This window comes from Pristis pectinata, chromosome 8, assembly GCF_009764475.1.
Source record: "Pristis pectinata isolate sPriPec2 chromosome 8, sPriPec2.1.pri, whole genome shotgun sequence".
NCBI lineage: Eukaryota > Metazoa > Chordata > Chondrichthyes > Rhinopristiformes > Pristidae > Pristis > Pristis pectinata.
The window spans coordinates 30,128,716-30,142,913 of record NC_067412.1 but is presented as its reverse complement, the minus strand read 5'-3'; the positions used below and the strand labels follow the sequence as shown (position 1 = coordinate 30,142,913).

The 14,198-nt window shown below is 40.7% G+C and overlaps 1 protein-coding gene across 2 annotated transcripts in view; it reads right to left on the bottom strand.

The window, feature by feature from the left end:
- The window catches only part of si:dkey-26i13.8 (kinesin-like protein KIF19), a 107,730-nt gene that overhangs the window by 11,771 nt on the left and 81,761 nt on the right, over nucleotides 1-14,198 (bottom strand). For both annotated transcript variants that reach the window (XM_052020910.1, XM_052020911.1), the window contains exons 16-17: nucleotides 11,042-11,147; nucleotides 737-932 (exon numbers count right to left, since the gene is read on the bottom strand). In XM_052020910.1, the coding sequence (XP_051876870.1) occupies nucleotides 737-932; nucleotides 11,042-11,147 (302 nt within the window). The remainder of the gene's footprint in view (nucleotides 1-736; nucleotides 933-11,041; nucleotides 11,148-14,198) is intronic.

Genomic DNA, 14,198 nt, shown 5'->3' with positions numbered 1-14,198 from the left:
TGACACATAAAACTAGTTAACTCATCCATTGTGGTGCCAGTCTCTTAGTTGTGTACTGTGGTCATCAACAACCTCCTCCTCTTCCTCTCCTGTCTCTCTTCCCTCCTGTTCCTCCTGTTGGTGCACTGGTGAAATTGGAGGCCTCTCCTAATATGCTACAAGGACACACCAGAAGATAGTCGCAATTGCAAGATTATGGTACTGCAGCAGCACATATGGTCTACTGTTGTACAAGTCAAAGGAGATGTCGTATTCCACATTAAACAAGGTTAGTGAACACAACAAGTGAAATTCAGTTTTTAGGTTTACGTATCCATGGTAAACATGAACACACGTGTGCTTGCAGGGACATCCGCAGAGAGATCATCAGCAGCAATTTTACACCTCAAACCAAGTACGCCGATGTTTGAAAATCAGTAATTTAATCTGGGACCAGGTTAGCCACTCATTGATTCAGGCATCAGGACACCTAGGATATTTTTAACTTAAATATTAAGGATTTTTTTTTAAAGAAGGTTTAGAATGATAATCAGACAATTTTAAATAAAAAACAACTGAGCAACATTCCACTATTAATCTTTAGAAGTTTCTTTTATATAATTCTGAAATTTCTGATTTGTGTTCCTTGGGTTCCTGTGCTGTGGAGCTTTGGAAAAGAGGGGAGAACAGTAGCAACTTCTTAAAACAGAGGCAGAAAATAGGAGCGAGAGGTAGCACTAAACAAATGGAGAGTCACCTGAATGATAGCTGAGCGGGAATTTGATCTTTGCTGCAGTTGGCACATTGGCATTTGACAGATTGGCAATCCTTACTGGCACAACATTTGGCTTGAGATTGGAGTTCTGGGAGAGGTGCGGAGCAACTGAAAACCTGTGATCAGATAGACTCTTGAGATTGTGCTGCCGTGAGGGGTTTGGCCTGAGCTTAGGAATCTATGAAAGAAAAGAAAAATATTTTTAGATACAAATGATACACTAACCATTGGGATATGAATTAAAGAGAAACACTGGAGTTAGGAGAATGGGGGTCAGGGAGTGACATGGTAGAGAGGCAACATAAGTGACATCACTTTGACCACCTGTTGTACACTCTGCCCCATTTTCAGTTTCATTGTTTTTAATAGAACCAAAAATTGCATGTATTGGATAACAGGCAGAAAATTAAATACACACAGCCAGTTTTACCTCAGAGTCCACAGAAACTTACAGGTGTAGAACTTTCAAAACAGATAGCAAAAGCCACAAAGAGCAGGTAGTCAGGTGCAAAGTGGCATCTTAAAAATGGACAATAGTGAAATTATAAATGATAAAATATTGGTATGTGGAAGTAGAGGATAGCTTTCAGGAAATCCTGAGTAAATGAATAATGAATTGGAGGTAGAGACCTGCCTAAATAATAGTGATAAAGAAAGCAATGGCAAACTAGATGACAAATCCCTAAGACCAGGTGGTTTTCACCCCAGGTTTTGAAAGGAAGAGGATGAGAAAGTTTCAAATGCTCTTACTATAACCTTTCACAGTTCTCCTGGTCGAGGGCTGTTCCTTTAGATTGAACATGCTACTCAGCTGTTTAGGGGTGGTGGAAAAGGGACATCAAGGAATTCAGTTTCAGGAAATTTGAATGTTTATAATCCAGATGAGAGTGACTTGAAAATGTTAACTTAATCAGAGAGAATCAGCATGGATTTGTAAAGCATTGGTCAAGTCCAATGAACATAATAGAACTGCTGAAGATGTAAGAAAAGTAATTAAAGATGTTCCATCATCCATTACGATTTCTATGTGCTTCCAGAAGTGAATTGATAAGACCTTTCATTACAGACTGTTTGTTGAATGTGAAGCTCATGGGACTGGTTGGAGTTGTTGACCTGTATAGGATATTGGCAGACTGGCAGGAGCTAGGGTGCAGGATAATGGTGAGATACTCAAATAGGCAGGATGTTAACAGGACCCCCTAAAGATCTGTTTTGGAGCCACACCATCCACCACATTTATAAATGACTCAGTTGATGGGATAGGAAGCTACATAGCCATGTATTCCAATGACACAAAGGCAAACAATGTAGATGGAAGCATTAATTTACAAAGTGGTATTAATAGATTGAGCAAAATTAGATGAAAGGAATTCAGAGTAGGATAATGTGAGGTCATTCTCTTTGGACCTGAAAAGGAAAGGACAGAATATTTTTTAAATAGCAAACAGCTGGAAGCAGTGGCAGATCAAAGAAATGTCAATGGACCTGAATTTGGACTTGGAGTACAATGAATAGCTGTTTCTATTTTTCACATTTAGCGCAAGCAACAAGACGTATTTCTACTGCAGGATTCAGATTCGGATAATCAGCACTTGATCGCAACAATTTTGCTCATTTAATTACACTCTTGCTACAGATCTGAATCAGATTATGGATTTCAAACTTCACACAAAGATGTTGGCATATAACCCAACAATTCAGCAGAGTGCTGAAGGAATGATGGATGTGTTATCTTTCAGCTGTGGTTTGAATCAAGAGTCAGTCTACCATTTTGGCTGGTTGTTAAGTAATCCATAATACTATTAAAAGAGTAGCAAGTTATTTAAAAAAATAAACACAGAGGCTAAAAGCTGGGGAAAGACAAATTTGTTCATCAAACCAGAGAGTTCTCTAAACTTGATACATTTGTACACACTATCAGCCTGTGCCACTTAAACACACTATTAGGTAAACAATCAAAAATAATCAAGGTTAGTAGGAAAAACACTAGGAAGCTTGTCCACTAACCCAAAAGACATCCTGACCAGCTTCCTACTGAGAGGTCAGTTGACAAACACTACACACTTAGATGGCCTGCTGCAGGGAGCAACTTCCAACCTAACTCCAGAATCTGTAGTCTTTTGTGGAACCTAATGATTTTCCTTTGTATTGTTCCATGGTATTTCCATCCCTTTCTATCTCAATTGACTTTCCCTAGAGTCAATTCATATGCTTGTGGTTAATGGTTTTCTTCATTGTCTGCTTTCATTTTAGATTTCCAGCAATTAGAGATTTTTATTTGAATACAATCCAATCCTTTTATCACATCTCCATCTCCACCAAGTCTTTATTTTTCTATTGAAAATGATTCCAATTCATTTAGTCTGTTGCGAATATTAAGAATTGAAAACTGGTAAAAGAATTGAAATTTGGTTACAAAATCAAAATAGTTCAGATGCTGCAAAACTGATATATAAAGAGAAAAATCTGAAAATACTCAGCAGGTCAGGCAGCACCTGTGGAGAGAGAAACAGAAGCAATGCTTCATGTTTATCAACTAGGTATAGATAGAAAGAAAGGGATTTTAAGATGCAGAGAAAGGGGAATGGAAGTGAAAATAAAAAGAAGGGAATTCCAAAACTGAAGACATGGCTTCTCGTGATGGAATGATTACATTTTTAGTTCATTTTTTGTGACCTGGGTGTCATTGGTAAGGCTCGCAGATCTTACTCATCGCAAATTGCTCTTGAGAAGGTAGTTGTGAACTATTTTCTTGAACTGAGTGGCTTGCTAGGTGATTTCAATGTGCAGTTAGGAGTCAACCACATTTTTGTACGCCTAGAGTCACATATAGGCCAAACCAGTTAGGAAGGTCAGATTTCCACCCATGAACAGCATTAGTAAACCATTAGTAAAGGCATTAGTGTTTTTTTTACAACAATCCAGTAGTATCATAGTTATTATTAAATAGATTAGTTGTTTTGTTTTATAAATTACAGATAATTAATGGATTTTAAATTCCACAGCCGCCAGGTGGAATTTGAAACCACGTCTCTGAATTACTAATCTAGTAACCTGCTCACCACTCCACTAATTAAATTTGGAGAGAAACACAGGGATAGGAGGAGTTGCTAAATTTGGGAAAATTGTAAAGCAGGAGGAGGTTGGTTAGGAAGGACTGATAATGGAGAAATTTAAAAATAAGGTTAAGAATTATAAATTCAAGGCATTGTTTAAGTGGGGGCCAATGCATGTCAGCAAGCAAAGGGTGTTAGTTGAGTGAGATTATGTGCAAATTAGGACACAGGCAATAGGGTTGTGAATGATCTCGTTTATGTAGCTAGGCAGCAATGTGTTGGAATAATCAGCTCTAGAGATAACAAAGGCAAGAGGTAGAGGATGAGGGTTTCAGCAGATGTGGAAAGAGGCTGTCTAAGTGATGTTTGAAACTCAGCTCAGGGTTATTATCAAATCAAAGTAGTTGTCAGCCTGGTACGGTGTCAGGCAATTGCCGTGGATAGGAATGGAGTCAGTCAGATAGGGAAATGGTTTGTGATGGGAACCAAATTTGGTCTTCCCAACATTTAGCTGGAGGTCTGCTCACCCATTGCTGGAAAACAGTCCGAAATTTCAGTCAGTAGAAGGCCAAAAGAGGCACTGGAAGGACGAAACCAGATATCATTGGCTCACATGTGGAAACTGATGGATATCCCCAAAGGGGAGCATGAAGATAAGAAATAGTAGGAAGATAGGAGAACACCAGAGGTAAAATTTAAGGTGCACAGAGAGGGACCTTTCCAGTGATTCCCTGGCTACAAAATCCAAACTGTTAATGAAGTTGACAGGTATCAATGTTTCCAGTCTATATCCCTGAGGAAACTCGGGACCCATGTGGGCCTATTCACATTTATAAGGCCAACTACTGATCACAATGCAAACAATTTTCTGTTCTCTGTAATATATAACCATCTCTGTCACACAAGAAAATCTGTCTTGATGGTCACTTACTGAAGCCTTTCTGAGTATCTGCATCTGCGGCAATGCCACTAAACATCAAAGAACTTAAATCAGATTGATGAAGCCCAAACCGATACAGAAGTTCCCCAACCTCAAATGAATACCAACCTCTCTTGTTGATTAGAAGTCACACTCCATGCTTTCCAGCCTCTTACCTTATATAATTGACATTAACCTAATAAGTTTTACTTATTAGGATTAAACTTAGACTCCTTAAATAACAACGGATAATGCTGGGAAGTTTTGAGCATGTCAGGCAGCATCAATGGAAGCAGAAACCAAGTGAACATTTCAGCTCATGATCTTAGATCAGAATAGATGAAAGGCTTTATATTCTAGTTTAGAATATTGACCCAAAGTGAAAGTTTTGTTTCCCTGAATTATTTCCAGCACCTTATAGACATATACGTCTCTCCACAAGTCTATTGGAACTGGTCCAAACCTAAAGGGCTGATTAAAAATATGAGCCAACAGCATTCTTTATCTCTTTCAGTTTTGCAAGTCCTCTTGTAAAACATTGCTTCCTTTTCCAGACCCACCCAAAAGAATACAGATTAATGTTTATTCACCTCTGTTGCTTGTGGCACTTTAGTGGAGTAGATTAGCCTACACAGTGTACTCAGATGAAAAATGTGTTTCATGTGTACGCTGATGTGTTTTGATAAAATCTTGTACAAGTATAAGAAGAATTTTACTTCTGTTTTTGTTGGAGCTGTGTGGAAGTGGGAGATGGTGCAGAGTTTAATTTCTCCATTCTGGAGAAGTGCTTTTGAAGTTTCATTTAATGTGGAATGATCAGCATGTTCAAGCCATTATCATTAGCATTTCTGATGTCTACCAGTCTTACCCCCTGGGAATTTATTTCAAACAATCTGGATCGTTTCTTCCTTTCTTTTATTTCAGCTGAATCTTCCCTTTGATCTGTCTTTCTCAATCCTTTCAATTTGGACCACGACACATATGAAGTTAGGGGAGAAGGACTGCTAAATTCTGGACTGTTTCCAAAGGCACTCCTTCCTACTTTTGGTGAGAGATTGTCGATTTTGACTACAGATTTTATTTCATTGTTTAATGAGTCTTCCTTTGACTGTACTTGACCCCAATTCTCCTTCTCAGTTTCCTCAGCAGAATGCATGGACTGAATCCTTCTCCCCTTTTCTCTTGAGGGTGCTAATGCAGAGTCTGCCACATTTGCTCGTGAGCGACGCTTTGCTGCTATAACCAAGATGCTCTTTGTGCCCATGGTAATTTCTTGCAAGCTCCCTGAGCCCTGCTGCTTGTTCACAGTGAAGAACTCTGATTTGCTGCTTCCTGCTTCGGATGGTGTGTTGGACTGTCGACTCTTGCTCCAATCCTTTATGCTGATCAGATTCTGTTTCTGATAAGGACAAACAAAAAAAACAGTGCACTAAAAGATAAAATTCACCCAGAAAGTCTGCTCATATTAAATTGAATGAAAGGTTACTTGTTAAGTTGTGAAAGTAGAACTAAGAAGTTTGTACCTTTACACACTATTATACTTAGCCAAAGAACTTGATTTATCTTATCTAAAGACTTGCTGCCATTAATTAGAATAGCATTCTGTATTGGTGAGAGCTCTGGATTAACGGTGACACTGATGACTGTAAATCAAACCCTGATTTATTGAACTCTATTGTGTACTGGAAGATGCATCTTAACCAAAGATTATTTAATGGAAGATGAGAGAAAGCATCCAATCAGAATGACTTGTCTCCAACATGAAATATGATGTCAATCTGATAAAATGAATGTACTGTACAGTTAAACCACACAATATGCCTTGGCATAGGTATAAATAATCAAGACAGTGGACCAAGAATGCAGAATATAGTGTTAATATTCTGCATTCTGTTATTGATTTTCCCTTGTACTAACTCAATGTACTGATGTGGTGAAATGATCAGTATGGATGGCATGCAAAACAAAGTTTTTTTACTGTAACTTTGTACATTTGACAAAAATAGAACAATCAGAATCAGGTTTATTATCACTGACACATGTCGTGAAATTTGTTGTTTTGCAGCAGCAGTAGAGTATGAGACATAAAGATATAAAAATTACTATAAGTTATAAAAATATATAAATAGTGCAAAAGAGGAATAATGAGGTAGTGTTCATAGGTTCATGGACCATTCAGAAACCTGATGGTGGAGGGGAAGAAGCTGTTCCTGAAACATTGAGTGTGGGTCTTCAGGCTCCTGTACCACTTCCTCGATGGTAGTAACGTGAAGAGAACATGTCCCAGGTGGTGAGGGTCCTTAATGATGGATGCTGTCTTCTTGAGGCACCATCTCTTGAAGATGTCCTCAATGGCGGCAAGGGTTGTGCCCGTGATGGAGCTGGCTGAGTCTACAACCCTCTGCAGCCTCTTTTGATCCTGCACATTGGAGCCTCCATACCAGGCGGTGATGCAACCAGTCAGAATGTTCTCCACTGTACATCTGTAGAAATTTGCAAGATTCTTTGGTAACATACCAAATCTCCTCAAACTCCTAATGAAGCAGAGCCACCCGCATGCCTTCTTCATGATTGCATCAATGTGTTGGGCCCAGGATAGATCCTCTGAGATATTGAGGCTCAGGAACTTGAAGCTGCTCAGCCTTTCCACTGCTGACCCCCCCAATGAAGACTGGTGTGTGTTCTCCCGACTTCTCCTTCCTGGTCCACAATCAATTCCTTGATCTTCCTGACATTGAGTGCGAGGTTGTTCTTGTGACACCACTCAACTAGTCAATCTATCTCACTTCTATATGCATCCTCATTGCCATCTAAGATTCTGCTGACAACAGTGGTGTCATCAGCAGATTTATAGATGGCATTTGAGCTGTGCCAAGCCGCACAGTCATAAGTGCAGAGGAAGTAGAACAGTGGGCTAAGCACACATCCTTGAAGTGAGCCTGTGTTGATTGTCAGCAAGGTGGAGATGTTACTACTGTTCTGCATTGACTGTGGTCTCCCGATAAGGAAGTCGAGGGTCCAGTTGCAGAGGGAGGTACAGAGGCCCAGGTTTTGAAGCTTGTTGATTAGCACAGAGGGGATAATGATGTTGAATGCTAAGCTCTAATCTTTTTTTTATTCCAAAATAAACTTTATTCTTGTAATCGATAAACAGCAGCCTGACTTATGTTTTGCTGTTGTCTAGGTGCTCCAAAGCCGAGTGGAGAGCCAGTGCGATTTCATCCACTGTAGGCTTGTTGTGGCAGTAGGCAAATTGCAGCGGGTCCAGGTCCTTGCTCAGGCAGGAGTTAATTCTAGCCAGGACCAACCTCTCAAAGTATTTCATCACAGTAGATGTGAGTGCTACCGGGTGATAGTCATTGAGGCAACTCACCCTGCTCTTCTTGGGCACCGGTATGATTGATACCCTTTTGAAGCAGGTGGGAACCTCCGACTGCAGCAGTGAGAGGTTGAAGATGTCCTTGAACTCAAGCCAGTTGGTCAGTATAGATTTTCAGTACCCTGCCAGGTACACCGTCAGGGCCTGAGCCCTTGCGAGAGTTCACCCTCTTGAAGGATGTTCTGACGTCAGCCTCCAAGACAGAGATCACAGGCTCACCAGATGCTGTGGGGATTCGCACAGGTGTAGTGTTATTCTCCCTTTTAAAGTGTGCATAGAAGTTGTTGAGCTCATCAGGGAGTGAGGCATCCCTGCCATTTATGTCATATATTTATCACATATTTATTTAACCAATAAGAAGTAGCACATTCTATTTTCCTTACTAACTGGTAAAGGTGGCTGCAAGTTTATTTTCTGTGGCTGCCTTGTGACTATCAGGGGAAAGAATGATTCTCTCCTACTATTAATTCCCTCCTGTACCGCAGAGGATGATTGTCTCAAAACCAAGCAGGCCTTAGGTTGAACCTCTGGGCTGACTGGCATTCTGACAGGAGACCTCTCAAAGTTGGATGTTTTTTGCCAAGTATCAGCCAGGGACAAATTAAAGAACATTTAATTATGATACATGGTATCCCTTGTGCAGTTGGGTGTCTGGTCATTTACAATCCTGGTTGACTTTCCTGATTCGCAATTATTTACAAAATTTTGGTCTACTTTCCAGCCTTTACCATAAATTCCAACTAGAATGGAGGCATAGTACTAAAGAAACAAAGCTTTGAGGTCTATCAGTGAGTAGGGTTGACAACATCTTCTGAACTGCTGGTTAAGTTATGTTGGAAAGTTTAAAACTGCTTACCAATGCTAACATAGGCAATTGTGCTGTGCTATATTACATCAGCTAGTTCCAGTTAACATATGGCCGCTCCCCAGGGCTCATCCTTCCACCACCCTCCCAGCCCCACCCCCCACGATCCCATGCTTCGTCCGTCCTGCCCGTCCAAGGTCCTGTGCATCCTTCCCTGCCCCAGACCCCATATTTCCCCTTCCTCCCCCTACCCCTATCTTTCTTCATCCTGCCCTTGATCCTGTCCTTCCTCCACAACTTCCATTCCCCTCTTCCCCTCCCCATGTTTCTTCAGCACCTTCACAGCCTGATTAGCCCCCACACTCCTGCCCTGTGTTCCTTCTGCATTTGCAGATTTCAGTGCCAAAGCCCTCTGCATTCCTCCAGCTCCCTCTCCCCAGTGGAGAAAGTGTGGCTGGCAACAGTGCAATATAAATTGCAATGTGCAAGACTGGAAGGAAATGCTGAAGTTGTAAAACTAAACAAAACTGTTTTTTAAAGTAATCCTCAGATAAAAGAAAGTAACTGCCAGTCAACTTGATATTGTGATTCATGGTAAAGTGCCGCTTAATATCACTTTACAAGTTTCACTCAATAGACAGAGTTCACTGGAAAATAATTGCAGGTTATTTCTTGCCGAAACTGAACTCACAACATCTCAATTGTTGCTCAGCTTGAGAGAACATGACCTTGTGCTAATAACACAGACAGAGGAAACATGGGCAACAGATCTCTCAGCAAACATGATCTACAAAACATTCTTAAAAAGGAGGAAAACAACATATACTTTCTGAGCAGCCATGTTTCTATGCAAACATTGAACATGAATGAATTATGGGCTAGAAATTCATTCATACAACTCCAAAAAATGGAAATGTGTTTTGAAAATTGGCTTTAACTGAAGCACAGCAATTTTCTGTACATTTCTGAATGTCTTGGAACCTATTGGGAGAATTGTCACCTTATTTCTCATCAGGACTTTTGTTCTCCCTCACATATTTCTTCCACTACACAAAATGCAAAATTCATCCTCAGTGAGATTTTCAATTCTAGTCCAGACATGACAGTTTTATTTACTGACAGAGCAACCAAGTTTTACTAATGTATTTCCCCTGAAACTGAGCTATTTAAAAGTCCAACACTTAAATTGCTTTCTTTGCCCTCACTAAGATCTGTGACCTCCTGAGACCTCAAACATAGCCGTACATGTGCCTTGTCCATCAACAACAGTTGAAGGAACAGGGTCTCTCTCCCTCCTCTGGAGCTCCTTGAGTGCTGCACCTGAGAACCCTATGAAACCTTATCACTCTGTCTCTGAGCAACCCTGAGACAAGTAGCAGTTTGTCATCCAGAATACTCCTCCTTACAAAATGGCGGCAAGGACGATGCACAGAGATTTTTGAGTAAAAACTGTGTCCAGTCAACACCTACAGAAAGCTTTAGGTTTAACATTTCCAGACAAATTGGAATTATGCTAATCAACAATTGGGACTACAAGAGGAGCCTGGTTGTGGCAGTGGTATCCAATAGAAGCCTTAATGTCACTTGCATAACTTCCAATCATATCATCTATAGGGAACTCATTGAGAAGCAGATCTTCACAGTGCTTTGACTTGCTGCATGAATTACAGTGGAATAGTCTGGTGAGGTTCTGGTGATAACCCACAACCAAATCTTCATATGTGCAACAACTCTGCCCCAGTCGCAATCTCCTAAAGCCCACCAATATTGTTCCCTTTCAACAGTCAACTCAGCCTGATCCCCATTGCTACCAGACTAACCCCAGCTGACTTCACCCACCCATGACAACAGGTCCAATCCCTGTTACCAAAATCCTACCCAAAATACTGTCCATTCCACCACCACCATCCCCACCTATTCCCCCTCCTGACTACTTATCTGTACCCACCTATCAACACCACTGCAGACTATAGATCTCCTCTCAAGTACCCCTCCCACCACTCTATCTGATCTTTCCACCCAGCTGGGTGACCTCCCCCTCCCAACCCTCATCCCGATCTCTCTATTTATGATCAATGCTGATTACCCTTTATTTTTATGTTGAAAGAATTAATTGCCTCATACCAACCTGCAGTAACAGAGGTCCAGTCAGGCGGATGGGAGGTGGTGTTAGATTCGGCAGCTGTTTCATGTAGCGTGACTGTGTAGTGGCTTTGAACACCTTATTGACATCACTGTGAAAAACATGCCAATGTTTTATTTCTCATCAACAACAGCAATAAGGCAACAACTTCTATTTATGCAGCAACTTCAACATCACAAAATATCATAGCATCATAGGACTGTTATCAAACAAAAATTAATGTCGAACTTTACACAGAGATACTAGGGCAGTTGGTCACATGTCTGATCAAAGTAGTAGGTTTCAAGAAGTAGCTCAAAGGTGAAAATAGAATTAGAAAGTTTTAGCACGTGAATTCCTGAGTTCCTTTGATAATTGTGATGACCTTAAGGCACTAGGACGCCATGAATAATCTGTGTCGTAATCCTATTGTAATCAAAGCTCTCTCATGGATGAGAGGGAAAATAAGATGGTTGTCCTCCATGGGGAGGACATGGTTGCTGGTCTTATAACCATCATTGTGCTTTATGTCATTTCTGCTTGGATCCATGGAAGAATGATGTTATAGTAATTGGTCATAAAGACAAACCAGGATTTTTTTTAAAAAAGGAGTGTTTCTCACCTTTGTGAAATATTGAGTTCTCTTTCTAGGTCCGTGCATCAGCATAGTTTAGTGGGCCCAAAGTGAATCTCATTGATTTAAACTTTTGTGTTTACATCCATTGTGCTGTGGTGGAGCCAAGTCAAGATGTCCACAATTGGTATATAGATTTTTCTAATAGTTCAATTAAACCTTGGATTAATTATATAGAAGGGATTGAATATTTTTTTTCATGCAAAAGGAAAAAAGTCATCCAAGCAGGAGCTAAGACAATGCAGGAGATGAGGCATTTGAAGAATTGATTAAACTAGATGAACAGCATAAGTGCCCCACTTCTATGGTTCAAAGATACAAGTTTTACAGATGGAATCAAGATCCATACAATTTCAGACTTGTGACACATTGCCAAACACTTTATAGTGAAAATTTGGAAGAGATATTGCAAGATTACATTGCCTGTGAAAATCAAGAAGTGTGCAAAACAAAAAGGAGGCTGCTATTGGGAAGAAACTGAATTTTATTGGTATTGGTTTATTATTGTCACTTATACCGAGGTTCAGTGAAAAGCTTGTCTTACAAACTGATCGTACAGGTCAATTCATTACACAGTGCAGTTACATTGAGTTAGTACAAAGTGCATTGACGTAGTACAGGTAAAAACAGTAACAGTACAGAGTAAAGTGTCACAGCTACAGAGAAAGTGCAGTGCAATAAGGTGCAAGGTCACAACAAGGTAGATTGTGAGGTCATAGTCCATCTCATTGTATAAGGGAACCGTTCAATAGTCTTATCACAGTGGGGTAGAAGCTGTCCTTAAGTCTGGTGGTACGTGCCCTCAGGCTCCTGTATCTTCTACCCGATGGAAGAGGAGAGAAGAGAGAATGTCCTGGGTGGGTGGGGTCTTTGATCATGCTGGCTGCTACACCAAGACAACGAGGTAAAGACAGGTCTAAGGAGGGGAGGCTGGTGTCCGTGATGTGCTGGGATGTGTCCACAACTCTCTGCAGCTTCTTGTGGTCCTGGGCAGAGCAGTTGCCGTACCAAGCCGTGATACATCCAGATAGGATGCTTTCTATGGTGCATCGGCAAAAGTTGGCGAGAGTCAAAGGGGACAAACCAAATTTCTTTAGCCTCCTGAGGAAGTAGAGGCGCTGGTGAGCTTTCTTGGCTGTGGCATCTACGTGATATGACCAGGACAGGCTGTTGGTGATGTTCACTGTCAGGAACTTGAAACTCTCAACCCTCTCGACCTCAGCACCATTGATGTAGACAGGTGCATGTACACCTTTAATTTTAAACAGGCATTTGATTTTGCCCAGGCAATAAAAACACTGATCAGGCAAGAAGAGGATCAGGCATCACCCAACAAAGGCTCAGAGTGTTAACAAGTTGGAGCCTGGCTCGACAGCAAAAATTGAAGAACCATCTGAGGGGGAGTTGTTATTGTGGTAATTGCAGTATTGGGCTAATGAATTCAGATACAGAGTCTGTTTGCCATAATTCTGGTATCCAGGGACAGTTGTCAAGTTTGATTGAAAGTGAAGTAAGAACATGACAAACTCAAGTAACTGAGTATCCCCAAGTCTATTGGGAAGAATGGTAATGTTTGATTATGGTAATGGGACACAGTTTTGTGGGCCAAAGATCCTGAATTGTGCTGTAATTGTTCTATGTTCTAATAGGCATCAGACGTGTGAACTGGGTGAAGAAGATAGGGATCTAGGTGGATCATAGAGACGATTCATGTTATCTCAAAAGATTACTGAATCTTTCTTTTTATCAGTACACATGGAAGAGAGTATTAATGGAAATTGATGCAGGTGCTGCAGTACTTGTGATGTGTGAGGAGGAATTTAATCACCGTTAGACAGATGGTACAAATGAAGCTCAAGGAATCATCTGCCTTTCCTTGAATTCACTCGAGGAAAAGATGCAAAGTGATAGCAATGTGTGAAGTTAGAATGAGAACTGGTGGAAGTGAAGGAAAGCTTCTTCTGATTAATATTTCAGGGCAGGGATCCAAATTGATCGATTGCAACTGACTACCAAAGATGAGGCTAGATTTAAGAGGGATCAAGAGCATGAAGAAACTGTCTGCATAATCTGTACCTAAGTATTCCAAGGTGTTTGTGATATAATTGGCAGCATTCAGTTTGTAGGAGGATGCTACACCTGGGTTCTTGAAAGCATATCTTGGACCTGGAACTTAGTCTGAAGTAAAAGGTCTGCTGAAGAGTTGAAGAGACTACAGGAAGGAGGAATCATTGAACTATTGGGATTTCTCCAGTCATTCCTCCAATAAAGTGATGGGATTATTACAATCTGTGGAGATTATAGGATAACGATCAACAGAGCATAATGTGTGATTGGACCAGGTGTGAATTAGGAGTGTGCAGCAAAGTTTTGCAATGACTTCAAGTTTACAGCATGCAGAACAGGAAGGCTGCCCTGGATTATACTGGAAATGTGAAGACCAAAGCTTGTCGGGGCAGAGAGGAGGGTTTCACCAGCAGATATCTGTCAGCATGCTTCAAAAATTGGAAATACTCTTTTTTTTTACAC